The sequence below is a fragment of the Myotis davidii genome, unplaced genomic scaffold, assembly GCF_000327345.1.
Source record: "Myotis davidii unplaced genomic scaffold, ASM32734v1 scaffold1007, whole genome shotgun sequence".
NCBI lineage: Eukaryota > Metazoa > Chordata > Mammalia > Chiroptera > Vespertilionidae > Myotis > Myotis davidii.
Genome location: NW_006298359.1, coordinates 411,784 through 427,919, shown reverse-complemented (window position 1 = coordinate 427,919; position 16,136 = coordinate 411,784). Strand labels below are relative to the sequence as shown.

Sequence of the window (16,136 nt, the reverse complement as noted above, 5' to 3'; positions counted from 1 at the left end):
ACGGTGGCTCCCGCCAAGGCGCTTACATGCCATTTTACCCTGTGGACATGGAAAGCCATTAGAGAATATTAAACAGGAGAGACAGCCGGGTGCTCTTGGGCAAGTTCCTTACCCATCTGTGTTTCAGCGTCTTTTTTTTTCCCCCAGAGTGGGGGCGGGGGGCGGGGGGACACCTCGATTGGCTGCTTCCCGCTCTGCCCGCCCCGCCGGGATCAAACCGGGGGCCTTTGGTGTGTGGGCCAGCGCGCCAGCCACTGAACAAATTGGCCGGGTCTCTTTCTTTTCTTTGTATTTTTTAAATTGATTTGAGAGAGAAACATCGATTTGTTGTCCCGCTTATTTGTGCACCGTGGGTTGATTCTTGTGTGTGCCCTGGCCAGGGATCGAACTCAAAACCTTGGCCTATCAGCATCATGCTCTAGCCAACCGAGCCACCGGCCAGGGCTGTGTTGCATTTCTTTACCAAATAGGACATGATAATAAAACTTTACAGGATTCAGACGATTAAATGAGTCCGTTTAGTCTCAGCACCAAGCACGGGCGTTGCAGCCAGACACATACTTAGTCCCGTCCTTTACACTACCTGCTGTGTTATCCTGAGCAAAGAATTTAATATTTTTAGCCGTGGTTTCCTAAAGGCCTGCCTCACGTGGCTACTATGCCTGACACATAACACAATGCCCAACATGTAGTTGATGCTTGGCAAAAGTTAGCTCCCTTTGAAATGGTGTTTTCAAACTAAGTTGCAACCCAATAGTGGATATTGAAGTCAATTTAGGGATTGCAAATCGCATTTAAAAACAAAAACAGCGGAAACTATTACATATAGCAAGGCTGAGCATTGTTTCTCAAAACAGCTGTCTATATAAATGTGTCTATATAAATATGTGTACACATTCTCTAAGCTATGATTTTTTACTTTACAATATTGTAAAAGTGGTATACATAATAGATTACATTAGATATTCAACCCTCTATCATAGAATAGGCTCTGTAGTGGATGATTTTGCTCAACTGTAGGCTAATGTAAGTGTTCCTAGCATGTTTAAGGTAGGCTAGGCTATGCTATGGTGTATTAAATGCATTTTCATCTTACAATATTTTCAATTTATGAGGGATTTATCGGGATGTAAGTACATTGTAAGTTGAGGAATATTTACTTGTGAACTGGGGGCCTTATGATATTTATTTCATATTCCATGTTCTGGTCAGAAATATTTTTTCAGTGCTTTAGAAGGATAACAACAGAATGCTTGGCAGAAAGAGAAGCATCAAACTGAATAAATATCCGGGTTTACCCCTAATTGTGAGTCTCCTCTCTGAGACTGTGTGAACAATGATAGAGATGATAATGTGTTTCCTTCCCAGGTCATGGAGGACACTCAGGCTGTTACCTGGGAGGTTGAAGAAGAGGAGGAGACAGAGAGACCCAGTGACTCCTTGGGGTGTAGCCTGGAGCCCCTAGGACGACTGCATGTCTTCAGTAGTGCCCATGGACCAGAAAAAGGTCGGGATAGTGATACTGAAGCACTAGTGGAGGCTCTTTCTTCTGTGGGGAGGGATTGGAGGGTTCTAAGAAACTTACCTATATATTTTGTTAATCTTCACCTGAAAATATTTTTTCCATTGATTTTTAGTAATTTTTTAAAAACATGTTTTTATTGACTTCAGAGAGAGAGGAAAGAAGAGGGAGAGAGAGAAACATCAATTACAAGAGAGAATCATCGAACAGCTGCCTCCTGCATGCCCCCTTCTGTGGATCAAGCCTGAAACCCAGGCATGTGCCCTGCTGGGAATGGAACCGTGACCTCCTGGTTCATGGGTTGATGCTCAACCACTGAACACACCAGCCAGGCTCCATTAATTTTTAGAGAGGAGAGAAGGAAAGAGAAACATTCATGTGAGAGAGAGAACATCAGTTTGTTGCCTCTCGCATGTGCCCTGACTGGGGCCTGGGATCGAACCTGCAACCTAGGTACATGCCCTTCACGGAATCAAACCCACAGCCTTTTGTGCATAGGCCAGCACTCTAACCACTGAGAAACACCAGCCAGGGCAAAACTTGTTTTCAAGGAGATCTGAAAAAATGTTTTACTGGGAATGGAGAAGAAGGGGCTAATTGACTTGTTCCAGGCAAGAGCCCTGGACTTGGGATGGTTTTACTGTACACTTAAAAAGGGTTACAGTGCTCGCCGAAACCGGTTTGGCTCAGTGGATAGAGCGTCGGCTTGCGGACTGAAAGGTCCCAGGTTCGATTCCGATCAAGGGCATGTACGTGGGTTGCGGGCACATCCCCACTAGGAGATGTGCAGGAGGCAGCTGATCGATGTTTCTCTCTCATCGATGTTTCTAACTTTCTATATCTCTCACTTCCTCTCTGTAAAAAATCAATAAAATATATATAAAAAAAAGGGTTACAGTGCTATATTTTATGTTTATTTTATCACAATAGAAAAAATCCAGTATGGATGGGTGGAGTGTTGCCTATGAATAATGCATTGCATATAATCTTCAATACTTAGATGTCCTAGGGCCTTTTATTTTTCTATTGCGTGTGAGGACCTTGAATGAGTAGTTGGGTACTTAACCAGAAATTTTCCCAGTAGCAGGCCAGGAATGTGGCCTGGAACCTATCTACCCTCTTAATTCTTAGATTTCCCACTCTACCTCGGGAAAAACGTGGTAGGCCGAATGCCTGATTGCTCTGTGGCCCTGCCCTTTCCATCCATCTCCAAGCAACATGCAGTGATTGAAATCTTGGCCTGGGACAAGGCACCTGTCCTCTGGGATTGTGGGAGCCTCAATGGTACTCAAATCCTGAGGCCTCCTAAGTTCCTGAGCCCTGGGGTGAGTCATCGTCTGAGGGACCAGGAGTTGGTTGTCTTTGCTGACTTGCCCTGCCAGTACCATCGCCTGGATGTCTCCCTGCCCTTTGTCTCCCGGGGCCCCCTAACTGTAGAGGAGACACCCAGGGTACAGGGAGGAACTCAACCCTGGGGGATCCTATTGGCTGAGGACTCAGAAGAGGAAGTAGGTAAGTGTATGTATTTGGGAGGGTGGGCAAGGAGACGGGGATGGTGAATGTAAAACTGTCAACTTCTTTCCACTCTTGGCAGATCCTCTTTCTGAAAGGCATGTGGTGAACGAACCAAGGACCATGTTCTCCCCTTTGGCAACAGTCGTTCCAGAGAGGTGAGTGTTGAGGGCCGGATACCTGAGTCTTCAGAAAGAGAAGGAACCGGGGACTGAAGGATCCATCTGTAAGAGAGAATCATCATGGAAATCGTCATCTTACATTAACTGAATTTTCATTGAGCACCTTTGATGTTCCAAGTGGAGAACTAATTGCTGGAGATAGAAAAACAAATACTACCTTGTTTCTGCTCTCCAGGAGCTCACACTTGAGTCAGGTGTCCCTTCCTGGGAAATGATTCTATAAACTCTTTCTCTTCTCTTCCCTTTATAGTGATGAAGAGGGGCCTTCTTCTGCCCCAGATGGTCCTGGGCCACCTTATGCCTTCAACTTGGACAGTGACACAGATGAGGAAGGAAGTCAGCAGCCAGCAGCAGGGTGGGCCTCCGCAGCTGCCACAGGAGATGCTACCGCAGAGACAGGGCAGCCTGAGGCTGTCAGGACTGAAATCCAGGTGGAAAAGGACCCGTCTTTGGGGCAGGAGAGGAACAGTAACCGAAGAGTCAAGAGAGATGCAAGCAATGGGGTGATTCTGGAGAGGAGCCCGCCCCCTGGGGAGGACAGTGAGACAGATGTGGAGGATGAGAGCAGGACTCCAGGAAAGCCAGCTGAGGGTCATCTCGAAAGGGCCCAGCCTTCTGGCTTCATAGACAGTGATACTGACGTGGAAGAAGAGGGGATTCCCACGACCCCAGCTGTGGTGCCCGTGAAAAGAAGGCAGATCTTCCATGGAGTTCATGCAGAGAGCCCTGGGGGACCTGACCTGGCACATCTTCACGAAAGCCCGGCTGGCAGTGAGACAGATGTGGAGGAGGCTGAGGCCCCACGCACGGTCCCTCTGGAGCGAAGCCAGGCCTCCATGGTGAGCAGCAATGTAGATGATGAGGAAGGAGTGTCAGCAGCACTCACTTTGGTGCATCTGAAGGAGAGCCGAGCCGCTGCCTGGAACAGAGATACAGATGTGGAAGAGGACCGAGCCCAGCCTCCGACTTTTCCTGAGCAAAGCCAAACCTCTGCTGGGAGAGACAGTGACACAGACATGGAGGTGGAGGGCTTCCCCGTGGAAAAGAGAGGCTACGTTCCCAAGAGTCACACGGACAAAGCTCAGCCAGAAAAGAGCCCGCCTCCTTTCAGGGACAGTGACAGAGACGTGGAAGGAGAGAAGAGCTCACCCGGAGCCCTGGAGAGAAGCCAGGCCTCTGCCACAGTGGGCATCAACACACACGTGGAAGAGGAAGTCTCCCCGGGGCCAGCTGTTACACTCCCAGAGAAGCAGGAGGTGCCCGTGGCAGGCACAAGTCCAACAAATGTGGAAGCAGAAGGGGGCCCAGCAAAGCTGCCTGCCCTGCACCTAGAGGAAGCCCGGCCTCCTCCAGGTGGGTGCCGTGGAACAGGTGCTGCGGAGGGTGCGTCCTCCACAGTGGCAGGTGGAAGAAAGAGCCAGCTTCCAGCAGAAGGGGATGCTGGGACGGGTGGGTGGTTCCTGTCCTTCAGCCAGAGAGAGCTCTGGAGGCGGCAGCCCAGGGTGGGTCACCTTTAGCACAAGTAGAACAGGACCATCTCCTTGTCTCAAGGGAGAACCTAACAGATCTCTTGGTAGACACAGGTACTGCAGGGGCACCCACCCAGGCACAGAGAAAGGGAGCCCAGCCCCCCAGAGAAAGTGGGGGAGAACCACATGTGGACATGACCAAGGACTGTGGACACAGCCATGATGGTAAGTGCTGGGCTGCTCTCCTTCCTTGATCTCTGAGATAAAGAAAGCTTACAGGGAGACTTAATCCATTCAGGCTGCTGCAACAAAATACCAGAGGGGATGGCTTGTAAACAGGAAACATTCCTCACAATTCTCAAGGCTGGAAAGTCTAAGATCAAGGCACCAGCAGATTCAGTGTGTGGTGAGGGCTTGCTTCCTGTTCATAGGTGGCCCACTTCTCACCATGTCCTTAACTGGCAGAAGGGCACAAGGGTGCTCTTTGGGGTCTCTTTTATAAGGGCACTAATCTCATTCATGGGAGCTCCACCCTGAGGACCTAATCACTTCCCAAGGCCCCTGCCTTCTAGTGCTATCTCATAGGGATATTAGAAATAAGAAGGGGGGTGGACTCTTCCCACAAGGGGCCAAATGTGGCCCCTGAAAATGGTTCACTATTCACTTGACCCAGAAAACCCCACAAAATCACGCAAATCGAGAGGCTCAGGTCTTCGTGTTCACTGTAAGAACTCGTGACACTGCCCAGGCCGTCGAGGGCTTGCATGTCTAAAAAGTCACCAAGTATCTGAGGATGTCACTTTACAGGAGCAATAGGTGTCATTCCATCATTACAATACCTACCTGGGCTGGTAGGTATGCCCAGGCCAAACAGTGGGGCTGGACACAGAGTCGGTGGCCCAAAAAGAGTGCTGATTTTTGCTACACACGCTTAAAATGCAGAGAGCTTAACTTAAGGGTTTAGCTGTAGACTCTCTGGTCACTGAGCACATCCAAGTGAACAAAGTCCCCAAGATGTGGCATAGAATTTGCAGCGCTCATGGCGGATTACCCCCCACATGAGCTCTCCATGCCACCTGGAGGTGACTACAGAAAAGGACCAGGTGGTTCCTAAACCAGAAGAGGTTGCACAGAAGAAAAACGTGTCCCAGAAGAAAGTGAGGAAACAAAAACTAAGACCCGGGAGTAAAGTTAGCATAAAATAAGTACCAATGAAAGTTTTGGTGTTTTTTTTTTAAAGAATGTGTGGTCCTAGACCTAGCCGCTTTGGCTCAGTGGCTAGAGCAGGGGTGGGCAAACTTTTTGACTCGAGGGCCACAATGAGTTCTTAAACTGGACGGGAGGGCCGGAACAAAAGCATGGATGGAGTGTTTGTGTGAACTAATATAAATTCAAAGTAAACATCATTACATAAAAGGGTACGGTCTTTTTTTTTTTAGTTTTATTCATTTCAAACGGCCGGATCTGGCCCGCGGGCCATAGTTTGCCCACGGCTGGGCTAGAGTGTCAGCCTGTGAACTGAAGTTGTCCTCAGTTCAGTTCCAATCAAGGGCATGCACCTAAGTTGTAGGCTCAGCCTCTGGCCCTGGTTAGGGCTTGTGTGGGAGGCAATCTCACCTCGATGTTCCTTTCTGTCTCCCCCTCCCTTCCACTCTCTCTAAAAATCAATGGAAAAATGTCCTTGGGTGAGGGTTAACAACAAAAAGAAAATAATGTGGGGTGGGACACAGACATTCAGTCTTGCGTAGGGATTTGAGTTGAGGAGAGAATTGTAGAGAAAAAGTAAGACATGGGTCAGATGTGATTTTTTATTCTGTATTTCTCCACCACCAGATTCTGAAGATCTAGACCAACAAGCTACCCAGTGCTTTGTGGAGAGAGAGAACCAGAGCCTGGAAGGTGAGGGCATTTGTGTCATGGGGATGCTGTACACAGCAGGAGCAGGGAGATTACACTGGTGGCCCTTGAAGGGTGTGAGACTGGCCTAGGCAGGGCAGGAGACTGAGAATGGCCTGGAGTTCTGTGCTCAGGCCACCTTTTCCTGTGCAGCAGTCCCGAGCATGGAGGATGAGCCCACCCAGGTCTTCCTGTTTGCTCCACCCCAAGAGCTTGGCCCTTCCCATTGCAGCTTCCAGGCCTCAGGTATAAGAAACTCCCCTCCTCTGTGCCCCTAACTTTGCCTCCTGTTTTCTCCCTATACATGTTTCTTTCATATTATTTTATTTTTTTGCTGATGTTTCTCCATCTTACTAAGGGAAGAAAGTCATATTTAGTTAAAACCATAGAGCAACTTGTCTAGCATAACTTTTACACTTGATCTTAGCCAAAAGACCAAGAAGCGTTCTGTAGCATAGTTTTTAAGAGGCTGCTGTGAGAGCTTTTATATGAAGTATGGTCTTACTTTTTGAAACAAGCATTAAAAGTTACAACTATCCTCCTTACTCGTAGCTTTTTATAAATAGCCCATATAGATTTATTGTTCATGCATTTACCTTAATTCTTTCTCAACCTGTTACCTCCTCTCTCTCTCTCTCTCTCTCACACACTCTCACTCTCTACTTCCAGGTGCCCTGGATGAGCCTTGGGAAGTCTTGGCTACACAGCCATTCTGTCTAAGAGAATCTGAGGCCTCTGAGACCCAGCCCTTTGCTACCCACCTGGAGGCCCATGGGTCTTGCCCCTTGTCACCCAGGCCAACACCTCAAGACCAACATCTGGAAAACCCATTTCACACAGAGCCATTGGGGATTCAAGGCGGAGGGTTGCAGACTTCGGAGAAAGGCATGGGTACACCAAGAGAAGCAGCAGAGAGGGTGACCCCAAAGAGAGAACCATTAGAGAGGGAAATTAGAAAACTGCCACCAGCAGGGTCAAGAGACGATGTGATGGGAGAGGAAGAATTAACCAGGGTGATGAAGGACAGGGAACAAAAGCAGGTGTTGGCTAGAGACACTCGGAGACAAGAGTCCAATAAAACTGGAAAGTGCAAGTATGGAAAGGGATATAGAGAGTTTGAAGGTAGAAATTGAGACACCCAAGGAACTACAAGAGGTGGTAAAGCAGTCTTTTGCAAGAGAAGTATTTAAGAAGGAAGCAGGGAAACTAGCACCAGAGGAAGATTGTGAGCCAGGTAGGTTAGAAGTCAGCATATCCAAAGTAATACTGGAAGGAGGCGCACAGAGAGGGAGCCAGGACCAGAAAGGGCAGCCCTCCAGTCCAACACTGGACCCTGAAGGAGGGGCAGGGGACCTTGTGGACTATCATTAGCCCTGATAGCGTCTAGGAGCCAGTCAGGTGGAGGAAGGTAAGTCCCAGGAGGCAGCAGAGAGGTGAGTGAAGGCAGAGGGTAAGACCCACCCAGGTGTTAACAAAGCCTTATGACAACCCCTAAGTAACTGCCTGCTTGGACCTCAGCCACACTTGTCTTTACTTTCTGTCTAGGACCCCTGAATTGCAAGATGTCCCCGGCTGAGAAGGCTTCTAGGGTGAGAGCTGCTTTCTCTACCTCCCCTCCACTGCCCCTTACCAGACCTTGCTTTCACCTGCTCTGCCCCGTCTTCTCCACTGTCGTCATTTCCACACTCTCAGTTGGCCTCTGGCCCTTTACATTGGCACCTGTTGTTTTCAGTCTATCTGTCCCAGTTGTTTCCCTCTCCCTGACTCAGAAAGAACATCCCTTTCTTCATGTCCCTTCCCTCTTTTCCCAGCCACCCATGGTCCATATATTGACAGCACTGTCCTGGCCTCACGGGGAGAGGTCTGTGGGAAGTCCCAGTCTAATGGAAGATGGTCAGAGACAGAAAGAGAAATGCCAGTGAGCGTACTTCCACTGTAACAAGTATTGAGAACAGTGTCCAGTCCTCTGTCTCTCCCTCACGGGTTTCTATTTCTCCCCAGGGTGATCCAGGATCCCTAGATGTTTGTCTGCCTCCAGCAGTCCCTGAAGCCTCAGCCCCAGTCCAAAACCCCCTCATCCCTCAGAGCCAAAAACATCTTGCTTCTCAGCCCCTCTTTGCTCCATCTCCACCTTTAGAGTCGCCCATTCCCAGCTCCAGGCAAAATGGGAGTCAGGAAGCTCTGGAGGATCCCTTGTCCTCAGAGCTGGACCCTCTGCATGCAGAATCCAAATGCAGGCCCCAGGGGTGCTCCAGGGTGACACCCTCTCCAGCTTCTGTAGCCCCTGAGCTCCACCCTGCCCCCTCCAGAGAGCAGCCTGCCCCCCCTGAACCCACATCTCGGGCCACGCGGGGCAGGACACATAGGGCCTCTGTCGGGACCCCTGAAACGACTGTCCCCACAGACCAGCCTGTCCCCCCTAAGCACACAGCTCGGGCCACGCGGGGCAGGACACATAGGGCCTCTGTCGGGACCCCTGAACCGAGTGTCCCCACAGACCAGCCTGTCACTCCTGAGCCCACATCTCGGGCCACACGGGGCAGGACACACAGGGCCTCTGTTAAGACCCCTGAACCGACTCTCCCCACAGCCCCTGACCTTGAACCTCCGACCCCTACAGACCAGCCTGTCCCTCCTGAGCCCACATCTCGGGCCACGTGGGGCAGGAAACACAGGGCCTCTGTCAAGACCCCTGAACCGACTGTCCCCACAGTCCCTGACCTTGAACCTTCGACCCCTACAGACCAGCCTGTCCCCCCTGAACCCACATCTCGGGCCACGCGGGGCAGGAAACACAGGGCCTCTGTCAAGACCCTTGAACCGACTGTCCCCACAGTCCCTGGCCTTGAACCTTCGACCCCTACAGACCAGCCTGTCCCCCCTGAGCCCACTTCTCGGGGCACGCGGGGCAGGACACACAGGGCCTCTGTCGGGACCCCTGAACCGAGTGTCCCCACAGACCAGCCTGTCACCCCTGAGCCCACAGCTCGGGCGACGCGGGGCAGGACACACAGGACCTCTGTCAAGACCCCTGAACTGACTGTCCCCACAGCCCCTGACCTTGAACCTCCGCCCCCTACAGACCAGCCTGTCCCTCCTGAGCCCACATCTCGGGCCACGCGGGGCAGGAAACACAGGGCCTCTGTCAAGCCCCCTGAACCGACTGTCCCCACAGCCCCTGACCTTGAACCTCCGACCCCTACAGACCAGCCTGTCACCCCCGAGGCCATAGCTCAGGGTGGTCGGAGCAGGACACTGAGGTCTACAAGAAGTGCTGTGCCAGTTCCTACCACCCCTGAATCCCAGTCTCCTTTCCCCACAGACCAGCCTCTTCCCCCTGAGCCCATCCCTCAAGCCAATTGTAGCAGGAGGCCAAGGCTCGCTAGGCAGCCCCTCGCAGCTCCCATTGTCTATGAACCCTGCTCTGCACCCCTTGAGCCTAACGCCTGGCCCTCAAGGAGCCAAAGGCAAGGAGCAGTGAGAGCAACCAAGTCCCTTAGGACCATTCCTGAGCCTGCCTTTGCCCAGCTTCCTGGGGCACCCACTCATGCTCTCCAGATCCAAAAGGTAGAGGCAACAGGTGGATGTGAGTTCAGCCCAGGGTCCCAGCCTAAGGCCTTTCAAAACCACACGAAGCCTTCAGATGCTCTGGATTCACCCCCACTTCCAAAACGGCTGCGAAGAGAAGTCCCTCAGAAGACAGTGGTCCTCAAGGAAGAGGAGGAAGAGAAGCCAGGGAAGGAAGAGGTGAGGAGAAGGCTGGGGCTGCGAGCTGGGAAGGGGCTGGGGGCTCAGAAGTTCCCACCAGGATCCTTCTCAATTCCAGGATGTGGTGATGCCAGGACCAGGCAAGAGAAAGAGAGACCGGGCTGAGGAAGAACGCAAAGGAATGCCAGTCCGTGGCCTCCGACGGACTAAACCTAACCATGAGCCCGCAGCCCCCAAAGTAGGAGAGAAGGGGCCTGGGGCTTCGTGGGAGCAGATGTGGGGAGGGGAGGGGAGGGCCTTGGGAGATAGGCACTGGTGCAAGGCTTGTTGTGACCAACGTAGGCCCATCCCCTCCACAGGTGCTCTTCACAGGAGTGGTGGATGCCCGTGGAGAGCAGGCAGTGGTGGCCCTGGGGGGAAGTCTGGCCAGCTCAGTGGCAGAGGCGTCCCACCTGGTGACTGATCGAATCTGCCGGACAGTCAAGTTCCTGTGTGCCCTGGGGCGGGGGATCCCTATCCTCTCCCTGGACTGGCTGTACCAGGTGAGGAGCCAGGAGATGGTGGCAGACCAACGGAGAAAATGGCGGGAGGAAGAGGGGTGCAGGCAGACCAGGGTGAATGAGCGGAAGCCTTCATTCAAAAACACTGTGAGCCCCTGTCAGTGCTAGGCTTTGGTACTGACTGCTGCCGCCCTTAGTCCCGCAAGGCCGGTTGCTTCTTGCCCCCGGATGACTATGTGGTGACTGATCCTGAGCAGGAAAAGAACTTTGGCTTCAGCCTCCGTGACTCCCTGAGCCGGGCTCGTGAGCGAAGGCTGCTAGAGGTGAGGGACTGTCTTCCTCCGTGTGCTCTAGCCCTCCCTCCAGAAGCTTCCCTGCAGCGCATGGCTTCAGTGCAGCTCTCCACTGGCTCCACCTTTTCCTTCCTCCCAGGGCTATGAGATTCATGTGACTCCTGGAGTCCAGCCACCACCACCCCAGATGGGAGAGATCATCAGCTGCTGTGGAGGCACTGTCCTACCCAGCATGCCCCGGTCCTACAAGGTATAGGGGAGTGTGTTCTTTATCTGGGGAGCTGCAGATGGGAACACTCTAGTGAGAGGGCTGGGGGAAGACCTATGGTACAGAAAGGGATAGGAGCCCAGCCAGTGTGGCTCAGTGGTTGAGCATCAACCTATAAACCAGGAGGTCAGGGTTCAGTTCCTGGTCAGGGCATATTCCCAGGTTGCAGGCTCAATCCCCAGTGTGGGGCATGCAGGAGGCAGCCAGTCAATGATTCTCATCATTGATGTTTCTATCTCTTTTTCCCTCTCCCTTCCTCTCTGAAATCAATAATATTTTTTTTAAAAAAGGGAGAGGGAGCCCTAACCAGTTTGGCTCAGTGGATAGAGCATCGGCCTGTGGACTGAAAGGTCCCAGGTTCGATTCCGGTCAAGGGCATGTACCTTGGTTGCGGGCACATCCCCAGTAGGTGTGCAGGAGGCAGCTGATCGATGTTTCTCTCTCATCAATCTTTCCAACTCTCTATCCTTCTCCCTTCCTCTCTTGAAAAATCAATAAAATATTTTTTTTTTTTTTTAAAAAAAGGGAGAGGGAGATAGGAATGGCAGAGGAGCTCTGCTGATACCTGCTGGATTTTGTTTTAATTTGCATTTTATTTTTTAAAATATGTTTTTATTGATTTTTTTCTTTTTTAATTTTGTATAATTTCCTGGATTAGTGCAATAGCTTAATTTTTTAGAGCGAATCATCGATTCGCTCTAAAAAATTGAGCCAGCAACCCGGACATGTGCCCTGACCGGGAATTGAATAGGTCAGTGGTCAATCACTGAGCCACATTGGCCCGGCCTTTTTTTTATTCCTCACCAGGGGATATTTGGATATTTTTTCCATTGAGTGGAAGGAAGGAAGAAAGGAAGGGCGGGGGGTGGGGGAGTAGAGAGAGAGAGAGAGAGAGAGAGAGAAACATTGATGGCACATCAATTGGTTGCCTCCCGAATGAACCCCAACCAGGACCGGGGATTGAACCACAACCAATGTATGTATCCTTGACTGGGAATCAACTGAGACCCTTTGGTCCCTGGGCCAACGCTCAACCAAACTTGCCAGGGCCCACCCACCTTTTTATGCCAGTGACTTTCTGCAGAAGCTAGGTCAGTGTAATTTAGATGTCCCTCAGGCTGGATTCTTCTGTTTGCTCCCTGGTTGTACCACTTACCTTATTCTCTATCTTCTATTATTTCATGTAAACGGTAATCAGTTTTAAAAGCTTGAATAAATTCAGGTTCCACATTTCTGGCAAGAGCACATCACAGACAGCGTAGTGTACTTTATGTGGCATCGTATCCAGAGCTCCTGTCTTAGTGATGCCTGGACTGATGAGTGGGTCCTAAACCTACTTGTAGGGTTCTTTTTCCCCTGACTTTCTGCCTCTGCTGTGTGTCCTCCCAGCCTCAGAGAGTTGTGATCACATGCTCCCAGGATGCCCCTCGATGCACTGCGCCTTTCCGGCTTGGGCTGCCCATCCTCTCACCAGAGTTCCTGGAGGTTTAAGGGAGTGCTGAAGCAGGAAGCCACGCCAGAGGCCTTCGTTCTCTCCACTTTGGAAATGGCATCCCCCTGAAGACCCCTCCCCAGGACCCTTTTTCTTCCCAGATCAGTAAACAGAAGACACTGGGGAGAAGAACTTAGGGCTTTAGGAAGGATTGGGGTGTACTGATCTGATTTGTCTTGAAACATGAGTGGGGCTGAAAAAGCTTATAGGAACACAAAGATAGGGAGGTTGGGAGCCACAGATACCTTAAGTGTGCTCATCTTGAGGTGGACTGATGTACCTACTGCTCAGTGCCCTGCCTCCCATTTGGAAGCCATCTCACTTCTCTTTGTTATTGGAATTCTTACTTATCCTCCAAAACATAGTAGAAACAATTTCAATGCCAGAAACTTGAAGGGATGCTTGGAGTGAGTTAGTTTGAGGGTGGTTAAGGAATGCTACAAAAAGATTTACTTCTCTCCTGGCCCCATCTTGTTAGAAGATCCTTTAGCTTGGACTTTGAGCAAGTCTCTGCACTTTTTCAGGCCTGCTTTTCCAGTATGTATCAAATTAGAGCTTAGGCTTAAACTTTATGATAAATAAATATTCACTCTGTGCCTTATGGTGTAGTGCAGTTTTTTGTGTTTTTTTTTTATCCTCGCCCAAGGATATGTTTTTCTATTGGTTTGAGAGAGAGAGTGAAAACATCCATGTGAGAAAGAAACATTGATCAGTACGTCCCAACCAACCGAGGGGCGGGGGAGGGGGTTGAACCCACAACCTTTTGGTGTACAGGATGACACTCCAACCATCTGGCCAGGGCAGTGTAGTTGTTATTTTTTAATATGACATTCCTTAAATTTAAGTTTAAAAGGTTGATTACAAGGATATGGAGAAATTGGAACCTTATACATTGCTGGCAGAAAATCAGAATGGTTCAGCCGTTGTGGTAAACAGTTTGATGGTTTCTCAAAAAGTTAAATATGTAATTGCCAAATGACCCGGCAGTTCCACTTGTAGGTATATAGCTGAATTAAAATAGATGTTCACAAATACTTGTACACAAATGTTCATATAAACTCTTTTCATAAGAGCCAAAAGATAAAAACAAATGTTCCAAATTGTGGCATATCCATACAATGGATTATTACTCAGTCACGAAAAGAATTGAAATACTGATTTATACCACAGTGCTTTGAGGATGAACCTTCAAAGCATGTTACGTGAAAGAAGCCAGACACAAAAGGTCACATGGTCTGATTTCACTTACAAAATACCCAGAATAGATAAATCCATGGAGATAAGTAGATTGGTGGTGCTCAGCCAGCATGGCTCAGTGGTTGAGCATCGACCTATGAACCAGGAGGTCCCGAGGCACATGCCCAGATTGCAGGTTCAATCCCCGGTGTGGGGTGTACAGGAGGCAGCTGATCAATGATTCTCTTCATTGATGTTTCTATCTCTCCCTCTCCCTCTCTGAAATCAATAAAAATATGTGTGTGTTTTTAAAAGTAGATTGGTGGTTGCAGGGGCTGGAGGGAAGGGAGATGGAGAGTGATTGCTCGTGGGCACAGGTTTATGTGGTAAGCAGGTAAGCATGCTTTGGACTTAGACAATTGGTGGTTGCACATTGTGAATGTCCTAAATGCCACTGGATTGTTCTCTTTAAAATGGTTAATTTTAGGTGAATTTCACTTGAATAAAAAAATTTTTGTTGATTAGTTTTGTGCATTTTTCTGCAGGTAAGTTACACCTAAGTTTGGAAAACTTTGGTATAGTAGAAATAGCATAAGCTTTGCTGAACACTGCTGGCTTTTAAATATACCTAATCTTAAAATAAAATAAAATAATAAATAAATAAATAGACCTAATCTCTTAATGTAATATATTAAGCACAGCTGTATTAGGTGTGGCACATGTAAGACCCAAATAAATGTTAGTCCCATTGCACAACTCAAAGCCTCACTGTGTGAAATTCTGTTCTCAAGGTTCAGGGGATTCCTCCCTATAGCCCCATTTAGCATTCCCACTTCGTTAAGTGCCTCCATTTAAAATTATAGAGAATCTTAAACTTCAGTGAATCCTAAGCTTGTAGCACAATGTGTAATGTGTCTCTATCAGTCAGGGTCCTGGCGGGAAACCATAGCACAGTCAAATGGGGATAATTTGGGGAGCGTTGAACAAAGTGAAAATTACGAAGAACTAGGTGGCGATGAGAGAAATGACAAAGAATAAAGCAGCGTCCCAGTGCCCACAGGTCTGTGATGACCCCTCCGAGCCCAAAGAAGGAAAGAGGGAGCAGTTCTGGGGAGAGCGCTCCCTCGGTAAACACGGAGGCGCATTGATGTCTGCCGTTCAGGGCACTTCCTGAAGCAGAAAGGGCGGAGAGTGAGTCTGGAAGGAAAACAAGATGTCTGGTAAGGTACACCTCAGTTCTCCAACTTACTTTGTTTCGGAAGGTTGTTCGAAAAGCAATTTGTTTGAAAACCAAATCATTTTTTCCCATTAGAGATAATGTAAATTGAATTAATCTGTTCCAGACCCCCAAATTGATTCCCTGTTATAACCTTTCCTATATACAGTACATGTCTAACATAGTGTTTAATCTATAAATAAACACTTTAAAAACAAAAAGGACCCTATCCAGCCCTAACTGGTTTGGCTCAGTGGACAGAGCGTCGGTCTGCGGACTGGAGGGTCCCAGGTTCGATTCCAGTCAAGGGCATGTACCTTGGTTGTGGGCACATCCCCAGTAGGGGGTGTGCAAGAGGCAGCTGATCGGTGGTTCTCTCTCATCGATGTTTCTAACTATCCTTCTCCCTTCCTCTCTGTAAAAAATCAATAAAATATATTTTTTTTTAAAAAAAGGACCCTATCCAGTTTGGCTCAATGGATGAAGTGTCGGCCTGCGGACTGAAGGGTCCCGGTTTCGATTCTGGTCAAGGTCACATGCCCCGGTTGCGGGCTCAATCCGCAGGGGGGAGGCGTGCAGGAGGCAGCCAATCAATGATTCTTTTGATGTTTCATTCTCCCTCCCTCTGAAATCAATAAAAATATACTTTAAAAAATAAAAAAGAAGCCTGGCAGGTATGACTAAGTGGTTGTGCATCAACCTATGAACCAGGAGGTCACAGTTCAATTCTTGATCAAGGTACATGACCGGGTTGTGGGCTTGATCCCAAGTGTGGGGCATGTAGAAGGCAGCCGATCAGTGATTCTGTCTCATCATTGATGTTCCTATTTCTCCCTCTCCCTCTGAAATCAATAAAGATATGTTTAAATATATATTTAAGGAAAAAAAAAAGGTTGCTGGTA

At 49.3% G+C, this 16,136-nt stretch overlaps 1 protein-coding gene across 1 annotated transcript in view; it reads left to right on the top strand.

Moving 5' to 3' along the window:
- MDC1 (mediator of DNA damage checkpoint 1) overlaps positions 1-13,443 on the top strand; it is a 14,284-nt gene extending 841 nt beyond the window's left edge. Inside the window, 17 exon segments of the mRNA XM_015570669.1 lie at positions 1,369-1,507; positions 2,654-3,034; positions 3,117-3,192; positions 3,467-4,662; positions 4,665-4,910; positions 6,519-6,584; positions 6,735-6,827; positions 7,251-7,472; positions 8,127-8,170; positions 8,583-9,057; positions 9,736-10,328; positions 10,408-10,527; positions 10,649-10,831; positions 10,987-11,112; positions 11,222-11,332; positions 12,740-12,835; positions 12,837-13,443. Of these exon segments, the coding sequence (XP_015426155.1) occupies positions 1,369-1,507; positions 2,654-3,034; positions 3,117-3,192; positions 3,467-4,662; positions 4,665-4,910; positions 6,519-6,584; positions 6,735-6,827; positions 7,251-7,472; positions 8,127-8,170; positions 8,583-9,057; positions 9,736-10,328; positions 10,408-10,527; positions 10,649-10,831; positions 10,987-11,112; positions 11,222-11,332; positions 12,740-12,835; positions 12,837-12,911 (4,242 nt within the window). The 3' untranslated portion in view covers positions 12,912-13,443.
- Positions 13,444-16,136: the final 2,693 nt, after the last annotated feature.